The sequence below is a fragment of the Lissotriton vulgaris genome, chromosome 5 (genome assembly GCF_964263255.1).
Source record: "Lissotriton vulgaris chromosome 5, aLisVul1.2, whole genome shotgun sequence".
Lineage (NCBI taxonomy): Eukaryota > Metazoa > Chordata > Amphibia > Caudata > Salamandridae > Lissotriton > Lissotriton vulgaris.
Genome location: NC_141693.1, coordinates 573,601,267 through 573,623,035, shown reverse-complemented (window position 1 = coordinate 573,623,035; position 21,769 = coordinate 573,601,267). Strand labels below are relative to the sequence as shown.

At 41.9% G+C, this 21,769-nt stretch overlaps 1 protein-coding gene across 3 annotated transcripts in view; it reads right to left on the bottom strand.

The window, feature by feature from the left end:
* GRID1 (glutamate ionotropic receptor delta type subunit 1) overlaps positions 1-21,769 on the bottom strand; it is a 2,431,615-nt gene that overhangs the window by 828,582 nt on the left and 1,581,264 nt on the right. For all 3 annotated transcript variants that reach the window (XM_086920133.1, XM_086920134.1, XM_086920135.1), the window contains exon 5: positions 14,526-14,579. In XM_086920133.1, coding sequence (XP_086776259.1) covers positions 14,526-14,579 — 54 coding nt within the window. The remainder of the gene's footprint in view (positions 1-14,525; positions 14,580-21,769) is intronic.

Genomic DNA, 21,769 nt, shown 5'->3' with positions numbered 1-21,769 from the left:
TAAAATTGTACCAAAATAACAAATATCCAAAGTAGAGAACCAGAAACATGAATGTTTCAAGTTTAAATTAAAACATGTGCTTTCTACCTCCTAAAAGTGTAAAGCTCCAACTGTGGCTATCTGGTCATGCTGAATCTGGACAAAGTCAATGTTTGAGGCCAAACACTATGGAGCACAGGTCGGACACAAAGAGTGGCTGTGACGGTCAAGGTTTTGACCTCTGAGTTGCTTTTTTGGAGTTTTTTCTCTCAACGTCGGGCAATCTGTTCCTCGGATCCGGATTTTGAGTCTACGACAACAGCATGCTGCTCTGCAATGTCTCAGTGAGTCCTAGAGGTCTTTGTCTTCAATGTCAACCAGGTCCGAAGCTGTCAGAAGGGCAAACCTGAGAGGTCAGGTCGAGCCGTGGTTCTTATACAGCTTTTTCACAAGTTTGCCAAAAAGTTCCCAAACTTTCAGATCTTCTTCTAAAAGGTTCATTAACAGTCAGAAAGGGTTTACAAAACCAGCCAAGAGTTTGGCAGCTCTGGTTTGCCTCTTGGGCTCTGGGACTCCAGCTCCCACAATGCAACTTGTCATCCAAGTAAAATACAGGTGAAGTTGTTCAGCTGGAGTTATCTTTGAAGTAGATGTTGCAGGTGAGTTCTTCCACTACTTTTGTACCAGTTGTTGCCCAGGCAGTCCATTTTTTATCTTTCAAGACAGGCAAAATCCTTCTGTGGTGGACCCTTTAGAGGGCTGCAGGTGCAGTCCTTTTGAGTGCAGTACTATCTAGTGCAGTCCAAAGGTCCAGCAGGGCAGTCCTTCTTCTCCAGATGTTTTCAGACAAGGATCTGAGATGCTCCTACAGCTCTCTCATCTTTATTCCCCATTATGAACTTGAACTAATGGGGTTCAAGTGGCCACCTTAAGCCATGACAACTTCCTGGGAACTGTGGCGTGTTGTTGTCTGAGAATGAACATCTCAGCTAAAATCAAAATGAAGATATTCTCTCCTTGGAGTTCAGGCCTGGCTAATCCAACCCACAGGTGTGGCTACCTTTTCCCTACACTCCCCTTCCAGCTTCTCTCCTAATATAAATAGAGGGGCTCTCATCTGTCTGGGAATCAAGGAAGCGGGGGCTGCTCTGGTACCTGTGACATCTCGGCTTCTACCTTTGAAGACCAGTTTATCTCCCCAGCCCCCTACCTGTCCCTGGCATACTAAGGAACCAATCTCCTCCCACCAAATGGCTGTATTGTTTCAGCCCCAGTCCTCTTAACGCCTAATCAGGAAGTAGCTTGGCTCAATCTGTCAAAGGCTGGCCAATCAGAAGAGGCTACTACAGGGCTGTTTTAGGTAACTTCAAGAAAGTAAGTTCAAAAACTCCTTTCCTGCAATAGCTGTAATGAATTCGACCATTGCAAGTTGTTGGATTTATTGTAACTATTATTTTGATACTTTGAGTTATATTGCCAGTTCACTCCTGTCAAAGTTAGACTTTATTAAAGTTTAATAAAGTCTTCCCATGTTAGCCTATAGAGATAGCAGCACTACAATGGGGGAAAACGATGTTGGCAATTTCTCCCTTACCAGGACATATAACACATTTTATATTATCCCATATACATTTTTTTATGCCTGCCTAATAATCCATCACTTTCACAAGAAAGACTTTCAAAGATTTGGAAAGACTCTTCATATGAAAACAACACATACCTCTCTCATTATAACAAGGAATCCAAGGGAAAGTTGCTTTTTAAAAATACATTAAAGACAGAAAGAGTGCAACAGAGAGTTCAATAAAAATATTTATGTTAAAATGGGAACCTGAAACTTGGCCAAATAATCAAAAATGTATAGATTCATTCAACATTTAACATTATATTCGAAAAATGTACTGAAGCTGTCAAAGGATGAGAGTCAGAGGTACACAATGCATCAACACCCACTATCCAAGTGTGTTGAAAGAGGAAAATGGCCACCACATGCTGGCTCCATGAATGTTGTTTATCTTTGAAGAAGGCTACTGGCATTTCTATGTTTACATCCATAAACGTAAAGGAAAGAGAAATATTGACCCCTAGATTTTTAAGGTAGTATCTTGGAAAAATATATCTCTCTAACCAGTAGAACGAAAGTAATTATGTGAATGGCTAAACAGGTATTGCGATTTATTTGAACATATTTTTACTCTCTTAAGTTTAAGATATGTGCAGTGGAATATTCTGAATACTGATTTTCAAGGTCAGGATCTGCACATCATTCCATGTGGAGACTGCACTTTCAAACAGCATACCATTTGCAATGTATGCTTGTATAAACATGGTCATAATTGCAATAAGGGGATGAAGAACTGAGTTTTCGGTGCTCCAAAGTAGTGGGAAATGAAAATGTTAACATCGTCCTTATTTTGTGCTTTTCACAAGAAACTGCAATGAACAACAGGTGTCAAGTAATGTCAAATGTGGGTAAAAGGTCCCCGGAAATAGAAATGTAATTGAGAGAATTACTTCATATGGGCAATTGTTCTCCTTTGGGAAAGGGGATAAAGTTTAAATACTCATTTTTAGTAACATGATACCTGGGGATAGGAATATGGTTAAGGGGCAATGACCTATGTATAGAAATCTTTGAATATCTAAGATTTCATTGGCTTGTACCTGAAAAGTTTTAGAATTGGAAATAAGATACTGGGGCCTTTATGAATGAAACTGGCCTTATGTCCAAACAACGCTATTTGTAATCATTCCTGTGCCTCCTTTACTTGTAACAAAGCAGCTTCCATTAACTTTCCTTCTGCTCCCATTGTGACCAACTGAATTTCCTGTCATTTCAAGATGTCTGTTAATTGAATTGCATTCAATATTATTGCATTCGATCAAAGACCTTTGCGAAGGAGCATTAAAAACTGCTGCAAACTAGGGAGACATAGTGTGTTATTAGACAGAGGGGTAGAAAAACATGACGTCGAGACTGTAAAATCATAGAATGGGAGGACAGTGAGGGATTGTGTAAAGCATTAATGGCGCTTGCGATGAATTGGGCACTGAATGTCCAGCTCAGAGTAGCCATTTGGGGTTCCAAGCTTCAGAAACAGCTCTGATTGTGGTTCTTTCATGTAATCACCCAGGCTAAGAATTGGTACTGTATTTTGTGTCCTCTGCTCATAGTCTCTCATTGCAATGCCTTTTTGCTTTTCGTAGCTCTCACCTACATTTTCCTTGTTCTAGGTTAAATCACCCAGAAACAGGCAAACGAGGTGATTGTGAAGTTTGAAAAGAAAGGTAAAAAAACAAAAAAATGGAACATGCATACACACTATGCTTCATTTATTTGTTCATTGTTCTTTGCCTTCTAATCCTTTTTTAAACTGTTGCACCTGATTTAGTGGGGAGTGATGGTTGGGTGCTCAATTATATCAGGTTGTAAATGATTTGAGAAAGTGAATAATTTCCTTTGGGATGTTTCTTCCCTTTTAATATTTTGTTTTCCCAGCTGCTTTCTTCTTGTTGCCATATATTTGTTTAAGAACATTTTTGGTCTGAGGTATGATTTGCCTATTGTATAGGACCATGTAGAGCTCCTTCTCTGTGGCCCAGTCTGTGCATTATTTAAGCATCCTTTTTCATTTTCCTGAAGGGGTTGTTATAAGATAGCTACTTCCAGCAGTCATCAACTTAGTGGGTCGTTGTTGCTGTACTTCTTTTTTACTGCAAAGCTCATTCCAACCACCTTGTTCTTTTGGTCTAGAGGTGCTGTGCTGCACTCAGCTTCCAAAAGGCATTTTGTGTTATCTGGGGAATTTTGACGCAGGTATTTCCAGAGTTTCATAGCACTCTGCTTAGTTGTTAGATTGATCAATGAGAATCCCCACAGTTCATTTCAGTAAGAACTAGAGATCCACTGGCCTAATGTGTGATGAATCTCTCTGTTTCTTGTTCAGCTCTCTCTCCTCTCTTTACTGCCCTTGGATGTGGGTGTTCTGGTTGCACGGTGTGTCAAGCATTGCCCCTAAGGAGGTGAATCTCTTTTTTTGTACTGTAACCGTTCATCCCATTATGGTGTCCTTTTGCATGGATGTATTGATTGCAGAATGCCTCACTTGAATCTATAGGGTTTTGTAAGACATAGGATGTTCAAACCAACAGAAATGAATTGGAATAGTCTGCACACAATAGAAGTGGAACGTTCAGTTACTTGTCATTGGAACGTCTTCGGTTGCAGTGATGAGTTGCTCAGCCATGTCATTGACACAGTGTGAAAAACAGAGGACCAGTGAACAAACTTTTATCACCCTTGTTGTTATTTGAAATATTTCCATCAAGCCCCTTCTTGTGCCATATCATATCTTCACTGTGGAATTTGTATAAAGTTCTTTAAGTAAGCACCTCATGTTGGGGATGCAATCCAGATTCATTAATCCCTTGGTGTCCTATGGTAACAAGGTTGAAGACCATTGACAAGTCAGAATACACCAGACAAAAGAGTGGCATAATGAAAAATAATGGGGATCCTGCAGAATGTGAAGAGGGGCCCCTGTATTCCCCATATCTAACAACTGTTGGTTGGCCTTGAGCTGAATTGGGCCCCCTTCAAGTGTTGAGGGGCCTGTGAAGGGTCGGACCACCTTGTGCTGCAGGGAAATGTGTTACGACCCTCAGTCAAACTGCCATTTTTTAGTTGTGTATATTTTGCAAATAGATGTTGTAAAATGAAGACATGGCCCACTGACTAACCTTTGCAAAGACTCCCTGAAAGGGCCTGATGAGCTGTATATCTTTGATTTACTCATGGACGGTGCGTAGTATGATTCTGGTGAAGATATTGCCTTCTTTATTGATTAGACTAAACAAGTTGTATTATGTAAGAATGTGAGCAAGACCTTTCTTATACACTGGGAATATAGAGCTGTTTCATTGTACTGATGGAAATTAGGTGCTGTGCTCATCATATTTCTATGGATCTAGATTCAATAGCTCAGATATGCAAATGATACTGCTCTCAGCTGTGATACATATTCTGCTCATCAAACATGTGCATTTACATGTTTTCTGCATGAAGATCCCAGTTCCCAAATAAGACCTTTATTTAGAAGAAGAGCCTCAATGGCATAGGCACTGGTAAGATATATGGCAGCTGGCCCCTCCTTGATTACTAAAGCTGAAGTCATATGCCCACTGCTTCATTATTAGGTGTCACCCATGACATGCTTTGGAGGAGGAAGAGATACTTGCTCAAGTCAGTAGACTCCAGTCCTCCTCTGATGTGACTTAGGAAGGTCATATCCCTCAATGGACCTGACAAGACCCATAGAGAAAAATGTGTATTGTTTCATGTTGCTCACCAATTAAATTAATCAATGAATCAATCAGTCAATCAGGATTTATATACCACTGTTATTCACCCAATAGGGTATTCAGGTTGTTGTGTAGGGCTTTGTGTGCGTGGGTCAGCAGCTTGAATTGGCATCGCTTCTGTTCGGGAAGTCAGTGGGGATGCCTGAGATGGGTTGTGATGGGAATTCACCGGGGAATGTGAGGATGAGTGTGATTGCGACATTCTGGATGGTTTGAAGTCTCTTTAGGAAGTGTGTGGCGATTCCTACATAGAGAGCATTGCTATAGTCCAGTCAGCTGGTGATGAGGGCCTGTGCAGCTCATGTGCAGGGGTAGCCACTAGAAGATATTCTGTTGCATGCATAAAGTGAGGAAACAGACGGAAGAGACAGTGTTGATCTATGATTTCATGGTGGGCTTGTTATCAATGATTATTCCGAAGTTTCTGGTAAGGTCTGCAGGTATGGGTGTGGGTCCCAATTCTAATGGCCACCTGGAGTCATCCAAGGGCTTGCTGTTGTCACAGAAGATTAGAACTTCTTTCTTGTTCAGCTTCAGGAAATTGTTCTTCATGCAATCGGTGACTCTTGTCATGCATCTACGACAGTTGTTCCTGATGATGATAGGGCAATCAGTTAGGGAGAGGATGAGTTTGGCGTCTTCTGTGTAGGACAATATGTTGAGGCCATGGAATCTGACAGTGTAGACCTGTTGGGTCAGGTATACGTTGAAGTGCGTAACGCTGAGGCATGAGTCCTGGGAACACCACAGACAATATCCTCAAGTTTGGTGGGTAAAGGTGGTAGGTGGACCCTCCGTGTTCCTCCAGTGAGTAAGGAGGTGATCCATTTGAGTGTGTTTAGCAATATAAATGGCATTGAATAAAAAAAGTTGATGCACAAAAGCTATGATGAAGTCATGGGACATAAGTGATCCCCTGTTTGCTGTGTGTACACAGATGTACAAGTCACTGAGTATGCATGTGGGGTGATGCTAGGGGAGAGCTTGTAGAATTTCTCTGTTAACCCATTTGGTGCCTGTGTCAGCCAATGGCCAATGGTGCTGCACACGTCCGTTGGCCGTCACAGCCCCCCCCCCCCCCCCCACTCTTTAATTCTCCCACACTGCAGGAGAATTAGCCCCACAGTTAAGGGGTTAATAAGATTATTTCCTGACTCTGAGTTGGCAACACCAATGGCCTAGTCTACTAGGCCCAAATATAACACATGATGTATTTTTCTGTGCTCAAATACAGATCAATTTTCTCATGTGCAAATTCTTTTTAAGATTGTGATCATGTGGAACATGCCTCTTTTTTACAATCACTGAAAATAAATAGTGGACAACACATTCAAGAACTGCACTCAATGAGTGTTTATCCTGCCTCAGCAATGCCTTTGAACGAAACTACCAGAGGAGCCACATTTTAAATATAGCATCAAAAAATAAATAATATCAGGAAGTTTGGGCGCATTATGCAACACAAATGCCTCTGTTTTATCAGGAGGTACACAAACCAACATTATCATCAGAGCCTGCTGCCCTCCCTGATTTATAATTTTCGGCTGAATCACCTAATTCTGCTTCAGTGGTAGCCTGCTCTGACACTGTCTATTTTTCCAAAGTCAATGTTGGAGGTTTGAACTTTTCCAGCTAGCTGTTCTCTGCTGGCACCTCTAACCTTAGTTCTTCTCTAAATACGTTTGAAATAACGGCGAAAAGGATCTGTCATCCCACCTTTTGGTTCAATGAATATGCTTGCATCCTCATTGTAGATCTTGACAATTGTATTGCTAATTCTGCAACCACTTTCTTTCGCTGTCAATACGTTTCCTGCCTCCCATTTTGTTAGAGTGATTGCATTGTGCTCTGCCTGTACCTCCCTTTGCATTGCTAACTAGCATTTTTTTGTGGTTCTGTCTGACAAGCTGTGGGCACCTTAGGTAATCCAGTTTCTGTTTCCTTGATGTCACTCTCAGACTGTGCGAATATGCTCTTCCAGATCGAACAAATATACACTTCCTTAATAAAAACATTCAAATAATGAAAAAGGATGTGAATCCCTCCATGGTGTGAATAAGTGTGAATTCATTGGTTGCCCATACCTTTCTGTTAGTAGGAGTCATAACATTTTAAAGGGTAATCTACAGAGCTCTGTAGAAACCCAACTGGCCTCTGTGTTTTTGTTTATTTGCTTGTAATTTTAGTATTCACATCAGTGTTGTAAACATCACCAACCCGATCATGAAAAATCGAGAAAATCAATGTTTAAAACGAGGTGACGGAGCGCGTTGTTAGCCTCCTTGGATTAACGCCGTGCTCGGCTATTTCTGAAATACAGGGCTATGCCGTAATTACAAGAATACAGGCACACTTGTGTTTCTCCCTGCGCTGGTGTTAATTTAGATGCCTAGCGCCAATGCAGGCACCCTTGCAGCATAGTACAAGTGTGCCTCCGTTGATGGGAATTATTGTTTATGTGCTGGAAGGTATCCCTTTCAGCACATAAACGATTTGAAATGCCATTTTGAAACATCTGTGTGTGCTATGTAATGCAGCACACATAGAAGTTGCATAACGTCATTTTTTTAAAGTATTGTTTATGTGCAGGAAGAGACACCTTCCTGCACGTAAACAATCAATGGCATTTTGCTGTTTCTATGTGTGCTGCACAAGGCAGCACACATAGAAACAGCAAAAACGGGGAGTAATTAAGCATTTCTCCTCGTAGTGCCAGGGTAAGACCAGGTTTTCCCTGGTCTTAATTTTGGCACTGCCCAATATTTACGCCACCCTTGTAAATATGGGGCAGCATCAAAATCAATGAGTGTTGTGGCAGAATGCCCACCACAACACCCATTTCTTGCCAATTCCTCGCTAAGTGTAGTGTGAAAGGGTACCTTGTTCACAAGTTGGTGTTAAGCCATGTTAAATATGAATAAGGCGAAGCCCCTATCATCACCACAACATTTAGAAAAGTGCAGTTGTGGTGGCGATAGAGGCTTGTACATATGCCCCCATGGTTCTTACATACAGTAATAACTAGAGCCCCCGATATAATTATATGAAATGTTGTCCCATAATTATATTATTCTCCTTGATCAAAATAGCACTGTCCTTGTGCTCGGCCTTCGAGAATTCAACTTGAGTGTGAGTTCATTTTTATTTCCAGTTGACCAATGAGAGTTGCTCCTGGGGTAATATTATAAATTGTTACTCTCTATCTGTATCATCCATGTGTCTGTGGACCTAGCTGTGTGCAGGACAGCAACAATTCAGCGTTTGTGTCCGATAAATCTTGGCAGTATATTACATTTGCAATCAGAGCCATAGCCGTGTGTTTCCATTATTTCAGTTATTATCATAACCATCGTGGCAGTCCTAGCAATATATCAGGCTTCAATGTCTGCCCTGTAATATGTCCAAGGTATGTGGATGAAGTCAGCGCCATCAGCAGTCCATCTTCTACACCTGGCATCTTCCATCTTTACACAACCATTTCTTCAGAAGGCTCTGCATAATAAACCCTGTGAAGGACTTTATATTGTATACTGTATGGATCGGTATCTGCTGTTATTTAGTGTGTGTGTGTATATGGGAGTCGCAATACCTCTTCATCCTTTTTACCCATTGGTTACAGCTTTCGGGGCATTCAGGACTAGTGAGAGAGCCTTAAGAACCTCAGGTTATTTAGAGAATGTCAGGATTTCACTCCTCAATGCAGCATTTTGAAAATTGTGCTTGAGCTTTGGGCTCTAATATGAGTGGTTTAAGTGGTCTCCAGGCCAGGGGAATTCCATACCATACAGCTTTTCCAATCCCATCCCCCACTGCTTGTTGTGCAACTTTTTGGCAGTCATAGCAATCACTTGCAACTGTGTCTATTTCGCCTTTGTGGTATTCTCGGAGTTGGCATATCACCACCACAAATCACATGCACATTGTGTGCTTCAAATAGCTACAGGTGATAAGTGCATTGGGGAGAGGTGCCAGTAATAGATAAACTACTTAAAGAAAACAGGTAAAGATTTCAAAATTGGATGTGTTAAATCTGCCGGTCGCACTTTATCTCTCGTACAAGCCCAGGCTCAAATAATATTCAATGTTTTGAGGGATTTAATCAAACGATGGGTTCATGGGATTGGGATATTTATAAATAAATCTAACAACTTTGGGAATATTACCATTTTCATTAAGTCTATGAGTCCCACTTAGGAAGCATTCGGGACAAACCATCAGTCTACTTGCTACGTGATGTTTTTGTACACTACCTCATAGTTTCCCCATGACTATTCACTCTATATTTCAATGAACTTGTGCACCTAAACATCGAACCGATAATTTGCAGTGGCGTACCAGAATAAAAAAACACATTCTTTTGTCTCATCTGTTTGTGGGAATACCTGTGGCTTGCCATACTTAACAGTCCTTCTTATTGTATGATCTCTCTTATGACTGGGGTAAGCTGACATTTGGGATTTTTATCATTAAAACAATATCATCTGCATGGAGCGATAATCAAATTCTAGATTCCCTAAAACGTAATCCATTTTTCAAGTAGTGTTGTCAAAGCGCACAGGCCACTGGTTCATCTGCAATTGTAATAATATTGGAGACAGAGGGAACCCCAGCTTTGTCCTCCATATCATGTGTGTAGGGCATGAAATTCCTTCCATAGCTGTTGGCTTGGCATATAATATCATAATGTAAGAAAGAGATTGTTAACTCATTTCCATTGTCACCACAGATACAAATAGAAATTGCACAACAATGCTTCCGCGAACTTTTATGAAGTCCAAAAAAACTGCCACGGTTCAAGATCTTGATTTAGTTGATGCAATATTGTTAAGAGTGTTCAAAGAATCCATGAGGTGGATTGGCCCTCCACAAAGCCTAATTGTTCAGACAACACCAACCCCGTAAGCAAGGAGTATCCTGATTGCTATCAACTTCTTCATTATCTTGGTATATGTGTCAATAAGAGAAACGGAATGATAAGGTTGGGGTAAGACATTGGAGTATTAGTTGAGGGGTAGGAACACACCTCAAATTATAATCGCAATTCTTGTCAGGATGAACCACCAAAAGTAACTGAATAAACCTGTGCTGAAGGCTTGGGTAACTTAGCACAAAGTATTCAGGCTTAACCTAGAGGCAATGTGTAAGCTATTTATGCAATACTGAAATAGTAATAACAATAAAACACAAAACAAAAAAAACACTTTAGAAAAACACTGGAGTTATCAATTTTCAAAGTTTGAAGTAAAAATAGTGGCAAAAAGCACAAAGCACCAATCGCAGCCAACAGGCCGCCCTGGACTGTGTCAAAGTAAAAAGTTAAGGCTGACCGAGATGGAGCATGGGTCGGCTATAGGGACCGGGTTTATTCCAGTAGAAATGTATCTTACAACTTTTCTGGATAAAAAGTGGTTGTCGATAAGTGGTCAGCGGGGCAAGCTGTTAGCTGGATCCAAAACAGGCCTCAAAGACAGTGGATTGTTTGGAGGCAGGGTCTTGGTTTAGTCGTCGACAATAGTGGGCAAGCTCCAAGTGGGCGAAGTGCAAAGTCCTGGGGGGCATCAAGTTCTATAGGCAGCTGATCTGTGTTGGTCCCGATGAAGAACTTGAGAAAGTTTTCAGGAATTCAGATGTCCTTCATTGGGGCAAAGCAGCAAGCTGAATCTGACTAGCAATTCAATGTTGAAGGTTTTAGTTCAATTGCTGTACCAGCCTCACGCTTATCTTTGGAGTAAAAGTTGGCAAAAATTGTTTGTCCTCCGGGTTAAGGTTCTAGAACAGGTCAAGTTGGAACTGGTCAGCTGGGCAGTTGCTAGTAGAGAGGCTTGTGGAAGCCTGTAGCCTAAACAGGAGGTCAACAAACTGACCCTTAGGATCACTTCTAGGGTCCAGGTTCAAGTCAAGCAGGTCCAGACTTCCTTCGGGATCTTTACACAGCAAGGTATTTCTTCCTCTGATGCTCCATTGATCCGTGATTGTTCTGCGTGGGTACTGGGGGTGCCACGTTTATGCCAAGTGCCAGCCTGTGGTTGGGGAAAAGCTTTTCAACTCTCAAACCACTGCAGTAAAGGTTCCCTGGAGTGATCCTATCCACTTTTGCAGCATTCTCAATGTGTTTTAATCTAAGCTATTCCCCAGTATTCGTCTTCTCTAAAAACCAACATGGAAGAACCCTTCTTCCCCTGGCCAGTACTCCCTGTGCCCACCCAGAAGTGTGGCTATGGAAGTGGGCAAACCCTTACTTGTGGCTACTGCAAACCAGTTCTGGGTCAGCTTCCCCTCCCACTGGATTTGGACCCCAGCTGACTAACAAGAGACAATGGAGGCAGGCCTAGCTGTGAGTAACATCTGCCAATGACGGGGTAGGCATCCTTTGAAGCTCGGGAATGGGTCGGTACAGCCCCACAGGTTGTCCTGCTCAAGGAAGAAAACCCCTCCACACCCATGCCCTCAATCCACTGCCTATGAGTAATCCACATCTCATCACTGGTGAGCCATCAGCTGTAAGGTGATGGTGGACACTGGCAGAAAGGCCCATTTGGCTTTGCAGGAAAATTATACATTTTTAATAGTGCAATTTCTAAAATTGTAATCTAAAATATGACTTGACCATGAAGTTGAATTTTAAATTACTATTAAAATGATTCCTTCAATCATTATTTTAGCAGATTCAAAATTGAAATTAGCACTATAAGTGGTTTTAGCATAACTCAGGGTTTTCCTAAAGGAGAGCCAACCTTGCCACAATGAAAAATGACTTTGAAGGTTTTCCACTGCCAGGACATGTACAAATGTAATATACATGGTCTTCTTTTTACTCTGCTATCTGAATGTTTAGGGCCTACCTTAGGGTTGACTAATAAGTATTAAAAAGCAGGATTTAGCACTGGAAAAATATTTATTTTGCCAGGTCAAAATGGCATTTTTAAATTGTCTAGTCAGGCAAAAAGGGCAGTGCTAGAGATATGTTGTGTAGTGCCACTTTGGTGGGTGCCACTAGGAGTGCTGCAGCCAACTAATAGCATAGAATCTACAGGTCCTGTGTACATATAGTACCAAATACTAGTGATGCATAAGTGTATCTAGTGTACTATTTGGGAATACGTTCATGTTGTCATGTTTAAAGGGCCAGCACAACACTTTCCCACGTCTTAGCTGAAGTAAAGTGTGCAGAGTACCATGGGCAATAAATTAAGGTTCAGCAACAGAAGGCAAAAATGGGGGGAACTTTCAGACACAAGATGGTCATTTGCAATAGTTAAAATGTATTTGCCAGCTGATCAGCTTCTATTAATTTAATCAATTTTCATGGGATGGTCTGCTTCACTGTATTTGGAGGATGATTAACTAGCACTTCTAGGATAATTTGTGCCTTTTGCAATTTGAGGACTATGGCACCCAGTCGCCTGGGTTACTCATACATATCAAGTTAGCCAATTTTTTAAATAAACGTTGATGGTGAGCCCATCACTTTCAGTGTTTTTTTTTTACCATTTCTCATGTCCTCCACTGAAATAGGGGTCAACAGAAATCCCCTGTGTGTTCTTTCCCGCCATGTCCACGCTATTCTATTAAAGCATGTTGTTTTGGTTGAGATCAGTGTGGTGTGTATGAGGTGCCCCGTTTTGAACAGAACAACTTTAGGATCTCAACTGCATTCCATACATTTTCTGATGTATGCCATTCCATTTCATTGACAGCAGTTGTAGCCCTGGAATGCCTAATGAAGGCTGCCATGGTGCTATTTAAAGAATCCTCTCCCTAGGTTAGGTTAGGTTAATGACATTTATTAAGCGCTTGGTTGCACAGAGAACAGTGCGTCCCCGCGCATGTCCTCTCCGCCACACCTTTGACACAACATTTCACTTCCATTTCTGCCATCTCACTATATATTTACAATACTGAGTTAAACTCTGCAAACACCTTGGGATCACCATGTGGACTATATTGCCGTCCATGCCCTTTCCATTGTGCCTGTAGTTATGTCAGATGTTGCTTAGCTGTACATGTCCCTTTAATTACAAACTCAAATGCCTCCCACAGCACTCCCACACTGTCCATTCTTCAGGAATTTGTCTCAGTATATTTTAGGATAGGAGTCTTAATAGGCTACTAAGTGCTTAATCCAACAGCGCAGTGGATGGGAAGCGCCCACTCAACATCTGTGGCGGCAATCCTGGTAAAACTATGTGTAACAGAACTAGGAAGACCTCTGATGCTTTACTTGCCATATGCACCACGTCTGGTGTACCAGCTCCCACTCAAATATCAATCCTGGCGAACACTGCATGTACTGATGAGTTGTAAGTTACTTCCAGAAACTAATGGTTTCTTATACTGCCGCAGGTCGATTTGTAAACCTTGTTCCATGATTTCAGCTTTGGAGGGCACATCATGTCCATCTATCCCTGGGTCTAAATCAGTGTTAAAGCCTCTACTCCATATGGTCTTGCAGAAGCAAGTTTTATGGAGGTCGACCAGGCTCACTTGGTGATGGAACGGCAGTCTATGTTTGTACCAAATAAGTTTCATTTTGTGCAGTGTGTGCTGTCGGCGTTCCCTCTGCATTGCTATATCTGTCCTCCGGATCAGTCAAGGGGGTAATATGACGATAAGTTATTATTTATCTTATGATAGTCACCTCTCCTCTAGAGTAGTTGGGATAGGATGCAAAGAAGAACGGCGCAGCTCCTACATAGGTACATAGGACGTTCTCCTGTGCTGTTCTCATATATTTGGATTTGAAAATTTAAATGCGCATACTTTTGAAATGCAGTCATTAGGATGTGTCAAATACTATAATGCAATGCTTGTCATGCAGGGATGGGCATAAAATCGGTTCTCTGGATGCCGGTTCTTCATTAAAGATTTCAGGGGACTCAGCTGTGTGTTGGATAATTTATTCTATTTTTCAGGAGGCATTTGGCACACTGCAGACTTTGGGTAAACATTTTTTTTTTCCCTTTGAATTGTTTTTCTTAAAATTAATGATGGCAAATAATATTTCAATAGTGTGCAACTGTATGAATTCAAAAGTGTTCTACTCAATTTAAATAATGTATATATATATATATATATATATATATATATATATATATATATATATATATATGTGAGTGTGTGTGTGTGTGTGTGTGTGTTTTCATCTATATTACATAAATACTTAAATACGTTCTGCTGCCTCTTACCTCATTCACATATACCCAATGGCTGTCTTTTGAAGCAAGGTTGGTTTCCACGGCCTGTTGAAAGAATAATGGAAAAATATTAAAAATCTCATGGAAATTAATGTGAAGAAGACTTCAATGCATAATAAATACATTATATTCAAATTCGGCTTTTCTGAACAGGTTTTTGTCTTTTCATTTTCACAAAATGCATTGCTAAAACTGGAATATTTCAGAAAATTAGATGTTTTTTGGGAAACTTCTACCAAAGCATCAACAAAATGTAATCATATTTGGAATTTGTAAATAGATTTATTTAAATGTTTGTATTTGTTTTAAATGTTGGCACTATCACTTCCAGTGAAGGTACGGTCCAGCTGTAGACACAGAACTAACTCCCCTGGTACACACATCACAACTCCTCCCTCTCAAACACCTTAGAAGCTCTCCTTGACCTATTGTTAATATTTTAACTGTGCAGCCAGAGTCATCCACAAGCCTTGTGTAATGTAATGCTTTGACTAATGTGCAACTGACAATTTCCCATCCTCACTGGCTTTTTATTAACAAGCCAGATGCTCTTTCCCACATGAGGGACCTAGGATCTGTCAGCTTAAGGGGAGAAAAAAGAGTGAAAGTGGGATGACAGGGTGTTAGAAAGGGGTTTTCTGGTTGGCTAGGGTATGCACCTAAGCCAAGCAGAACCCACCACTCTAGTCAGGATAAGGGGATTGCATGTCTAAAACAACCCCTGCTCACCACCTTGGTAGCTTGGCATGAACATTTAGGCTTATCTTAGAGGCAATGTGTAAAGCATTTGCATATAACAAACAGTAATACAGTGAAAACAGTACAAAAGGACACCACACCAGTTTTAGAAATAAATTCAATATTTATCTTTGTAAAACAAGACAAGAACAATAAAAATGCATTTTACAGTGATCCAAATACCAATAAAGCAAAATTAGACTTTATATACTGTTCCTTGAAGCAGATAGCTCCATCTGGGGTTATCACGGTATTGTGAACAAACAAATCCAACAGTTCCGGCTGGTTGCAGCATCGCGGGCCACTTACGATGTCGGAGAGACTCATAAAACAGTACCTTTGGAGATCCATGGTGTCAGACCTTGCGGTGATCCCCGGAGAACCGGCATCAGCAGGCATGGGTTCCGGAGGTCCGTGCAGGAGTTGTGGTGCCCTTCATTGAAGTCACAAGGTCGACCTCAGTGAGTTTGAAATCAGGAGCACCAGTGTCAGGACTGCAGTGTGAAGAAGACTGGTGCGACGTGTGGCGCCCTCAGGTCGCAGTGTAGGCAGAGGCTCAGTGATGATCATCCAGCGGCGTCGGTGAGACCAGGGCTGCAGTGCGAAGTGGGACGGTGCTCATTGCAGTGCTGACAGGTCATGGTGCAAGCAGCTGCAGTGTTGTTGCTCAAGCGCTGTCGTTGGTAGACAAAAGGCTGCAATGAGAGATGGGGCAATGGGTCATGTGGGGCCCACAGGTCGTGGTGCAAGCAGCAGCATTGGTTGACGAGCTGGAGTCAATGGCGCTGGCATCAGTGGGTCAAGGCTGCGGTGCTTCCTGCAACTTTTGACTGTGCCCCCAAGCCACGGTGGGTAGCAGCATAGATGTCAGCTTGCAGCGGCGCTGTCGGTGAGACCAGGGCTGCGGTGCACAGAGGAGTGGTGCCTCGTGTTCTCCACATGCTGTGTCCACGGATCACGGTGCAGGCAGTGGTATTGATGAAAGAGTCACGGCGTCGTCAGGGATACCAAGGCAGCGGGTTGTAGTGAGGCGGTGTGGAGTGCGGTGCCCACAGGTCATGGTGCAAGAAGTGGCTCCATGGCAGAGTCGTGTGGCAACGGCGGCGAGACCAGGGTTGCAGGGCAAAGTGTGGCATTGCCCTCTGTGGTGACATCAGATCATGGTACCAGCAGCAGTGTCGTTGACGGCTTCAGGTCAATTTTTTAATCCGCGGCAGCTGAAACATCCAGTTCCAGAAACTAGTACTCAGAAGAAGAAGTCTTTGATTTCCCTGAAATTTCCAACAGGTGGCAAGCTCTACAACAAGCTCTTGGAGATACTCAGAATGCAGAAAGAACAGTCTAGTCCTTTCCCTGCCCAAGGCAGAAGTAGCAAATGCAGGCCAACCCAGCAAAGCACAAAGCAAAGAGGTAGCCTCCCCTAAAAAGCTCTTCTAGCTCTTCTTCTTTCCAGGTTCCTTGGTCCAACAGTAAACTAATGTTTTGGGGTCAGAGCCCCAATATTTATACCATGTTTCTGGTTGAAGCTGGCACACATAAAGTTTCACTGGCATACATAAAACAAGTTCTGCTCACTCAGGGGGTGGAGACAGCAATGTGGACTACAGGCACAGTCCATTCAGGTGCAAGCAAAAACTCCTCCCACTACTCTAAATGTAGCCAGGTCTATTCAGCCTGAGTAGGAGTCATCCAGGAAAGGCAGGAGACACCTCAAACCCCCCCCCCACTTGGTGTCTGTCAAGTGCAAATGCACAAACCAGCACGCCAGTCAAAAAAACCCACAGGCAAATGCACATAGATTGTTAGACAAGGAAATGTCGACTTTCTAAAAGTGATATTCTCAAACAGACAATATCAAAATCATCTTACTTTTTTTTAAAATTCTTAGTTCAGGAAGCCTAAATTCCATTTCTCTATCTTGTCCCAATAGAAAGTTATGCTCATAAGATGTTACAAAACGATTCCCACATCAGCCTATGGGTACAGATAGCCTTGCAATAGTGAAAAACAAAATACACTGTCTTTCATTTTCAGGACATGTAAAGCACACCAGTACATGTCCTACCTTTCATATACACTACACCCTGCCCATGGGGGTACCTTGGGCCTACCTGAGGGTGTCTTACATGTAATAAAAGAGAAGGTTTGGGCCAGGCAAGTGGGTGCACCTGCCAGTTTGACATGGCAGTACTAACTGCATGCAGACTGCAGTGGCAGTTCTCAGACTCATTCCAGAGGCTGAATGTATGGGTGGCACAATCAGTGCTGCAGACCCACTAGCAGCATTTGGGTTACAGGCCCTGGACACACACAGTGCATTGTACCAGGGACTTACTAGTAAATTAAATAAGTCAATCATGGAAACACCAATCCATAAGCACAATTTACATGGAGAGTATATGCACTTTAGCACTGAATAACAGTGGTAAAGTGCACAGAGTGCTAAAACCAACAAAACAAAGGTCAAAAACAGAACAAAAACTCTGCGGGGGAACCCACTTAGAAATCCAAGTCGAACACAGGGCAAGGTCAGGAGATGAGAAGAGGAAGGAAGGTAGAAAGGACATGAGGTGATAGCATCTGTGACAGTAGTGGAAAGGACGAAGGGGAATAGGGGAATCAATATGGCCTGTAGAAATATGAAGATAGGGTGAGGCAAAAACAAAACAAGAAGAAATGGAGAAATGTGCAATTTGCAGGTGAAAAACAGGTGAGATGAGCTATGGTTTTGGGAGAACAATCGAAAGGAAAGAGTGGAAGAATCTAAATGTGAAGGTAGCATGAAGCTAAGCGGAGATAGGAGAAAGAAGAAGAAACAACTACAAAACAACAGACAATGACAGAAGAGGGGCAAAAGATTGGAGAGGCAAGGACAATGGGGAAGAGTAGCAAGATGACGTGAGAATAGGGAGAAAGGAAATGTAGTGGAAACGGATGGAGAGAGACCCAAGAGAGAAAGGAGTGGCTAAGGGACAAGAAGTAAAGTTGGGGAGAGAAAGAAGAGGTATCAGATTATAAGATTGTGAGAAAGAGAGAACTGAGAAAGAAGATTCAGGTGGAAAGGCAGTAAGAGAAATTAATGCAGGCTACTCTGCTGGATTCTTTTTAGTTTTATGTCCTAAAAAAATCTCCAGTTACTCTGAGGAAGAGTCCGCGAAATGAAGGGCTGAGCCGGGCACTCACCTTCAAGAATGTGATGATTTAGATGGTTGAAGTTTCACTGCTACCAAAATGCAATTTTCTGAGGTTACGAGTTTGAATCCTGTAAGGCACGCTCAGCCTTTCATCTTTTTGAGGTCAGTAAATTAAGCCAAAAATGAAGTTACAGTAACATTTGTTATTTAGAACTTTAAGAAATGACAGAAGTGGGCAATGCAGTGCTATATTAAAATAAGTCAATTTATTACCATTATCTGCTCAACCTCATTTTGAGGAACTGTCCTTCCATGTGATTAAATTTCCTCGAGACATGGACCTGTCAGAAAAGTTCCTGTGGGTAGTTTCTATACCTAGTGAAATTAATGCAATGAATATTCACTTAAAGGATACAGTTATTTATTTTTTATTTGTGTTTATTTTTTAAGGTTAACATTTATTAGAAAGAACTTGTGAAACCATACATGTGTTTTTATTTATTTTATGTTACTGTGTATTTCACTAATGCCCATAGAAAATACTTCTTATAAAATCACTTTAGTGCTACCAAAAAGGTTAAGAGATCAACTGATCCCAGACTGGTGCCCAAAAACATTGGACCCTGATCTTGCTAGCTACTCCAGGATGCCCATGTGCATACCGTGATCTTGAGCCACAAATTATAAGTACCCCTTATAATCCACACCCTTCTCCCTTCTGACTGCTCTATAAGGGACCCACTTGCTCTGCTGCTGTTCATGTATTCCAACCCGCTTGATTGCTGGGAAATCTGAAGCTCACCTCCCATGTTATGGACCAAGCGACTCCCCTGACCACAGTCACAACTGCTGTTGCAACTGTCATTCAATTAAAGCCAGTGCCAGAGGAGTGAGTGGAAATATGAATAAAGAGCTCATCTGAGGCAGCAGAGTGATTGGGATGTATAAAACGTATTATCAATGTATCCTGCCATTTTCAGCAATGTGACATACTGCAGAGACTCCGGTGTCCTTCCGCATATTCGAATCAACGCTAGAATGATAACCTTTAGCTTTACTCTCGTTTGTAATATTTTAACTAACGAACATAGCATATTGATTTAATTATACTGTTCAAAAAGGGGGTGTTGGTTTTAGCAGGTTGAAATATGTCAAAGAACACTGGCTAAATTCCTGATGAACAAGAACCTCTTCTTTTCTTTAAATACTTTATTTCGGTCATAGCCCCATAAAAGTCACATATCTATAGTACAATACTTAAAATCAAATGTAGACACAACATTCTTAAATATCACTAAAAGCACATGACAGCATGCATAAATGTGAAAAATATTAATAAAACAAACTAATAACAGTCAAAATTCATTCTTCCGAATGTCACCTGATGTTAGTACACAGTCTGAAAATCAATCACACCTCATTGTGGCAACAAGTAAACCATGCCCAAGCCACCGGCCTGGCCAGATGCTCTCTAGAAATGTTGCAGTCGAAAAGTCAAAAAAGGGGGTGGTATTGCGCCCACAAATTCCTCAAACAACTCTGTACTGGTAAACTCCAAGTAGACAACACAAAAGGGATGATCCAACCCCTACACTGCTTGGAATTAGGGGTGGGTGAAGAATTCTGCTGCACCGGCGGAGTTTGTTGAGTTTTGCCCACTTGGCGCAGAGTTATGAATATCTCAGCCAAGCACCGTGTAGCAGAGTGTTTTCTCTCGCTAGGCTCACCAACATTAATTTGGTGAGCGGGAAAATCATGCGCTAGACTACCTCCTGGTGAGATTTCCTAATATGGGCGGTCACAGCAGGTCACTACTACTCGCATTGAGAAAGCTGTCACCCGCACTGAGGAAGTTGGTCCTCGAAAAGAATATCTATGCAAGTGGCGGAAACAAGCAGCGTCCCCTGGTGCTCCGCATGATACCACTTACGCTGATTTTACAGCGCAGGAGAAACTCCTGCCACTAAAAATCAGTGCAAAGCGTGCAATGTAACAGACTTCCCCACTCGAAGAAGTCCATGTAGCGCGGCAATGCTTTTCCATTACTTCACGGAGGTCCATGTATCAAGAATCCACAAACTCTGCCCAGGCCTACTTGGAAATGATGGGGCAAAAAAACAGCAATTGATCATCAGTTTCATAAAACCCCTTTGGACAGAGTGTGCTACCTTCTAGGTTACCCCTCCATTTTTTGTAAATGGGGCCATGGGGAGAGTACCCAGTCATATATAAAGTGCTTTAGTAAATGGCAGATCAATTTCATCCATAAAAGCCTCAAAAGTAGAAAAGAGCCTAACTCTAAAAAAAACTATCAGTAAAAACGTCCCGATTTTTGGTGGCTCAACAGCTTCATCTCCACGCACTCCAATGGTGGTACTTTAACTTTTTGGCAGTAATGAGGTGACCGAAGAAGGATATAGCCAATAATCAGACAGGCCAAGGAAATAAAGAGTCTGCTTTATATGATCCAACAACGGTAGAATTGACCCCCTAGGTAGCCATTTTCATTATGTCTTTCAGACCCACTCTGTAATGTGACAGCTCAGGGATAGACCAAATTCGCAACCAATACAGGATAGGTCTAAGCTGCACTAAGAAAGAAATGGACCAGATGCCTTAATCATGCTTGAAAACCAGGGGATAACTATCAGGCAATTTAAGAGCCGCCCTTATAAACTTGTTTTTGGCTACTCCCAAAGCATCTATTTTGAATTGACCCCAGGTTTCTGCACCTTAGAATTCTGCTGCTACAGCTTTGGCTCTCCAAACTTCTAAGACTGGAGGGACAGGATGAAAACAAGTCTTAATGGCAAATCTTAGAATAGTAGCCACCCTAAGATTTAGCGTCAATGTGCTTTTCAAGACTTGACTGGTCCAGAAGTTAGTACTTGATAGTTGGATACCAAAGTAATCAAGGTAAGGGACTCATTTCAACTCCCACTCTTCCAATCTTATAACCCCTCTGAAACCTCTATGTAGGTGCATTGCCATACACTTCGTCTTATTGACATTGATGGTTAGGCCAGAGCTGAAACAATATAGATTGAACCTTAGGAGGATAAACTCATTACCTTTAGTGGTTTTCAAAATCAACAGTGTGTCGTCTGGGAACAATAATGCTGGAATTTTAGTTCCCCTGAGTCATTGTCGCAGTCCTTGAGGAATTTGACACAACTGTTGATGAAGAAGAGAAACAGTATTGGGGCAAGTGCATAACCTTGCCCGACTTGTCTGTTGACCTTCAGGAGGTCAATGGTCTCTCCCTGTGCCCCTCAATGAATTTGGGCAAAGTTGTTGCAATGAAATTTTACTATAATATCGTAAAGGGGCCAGGTAACCCTATATAGTTAATGGTACCCTAGA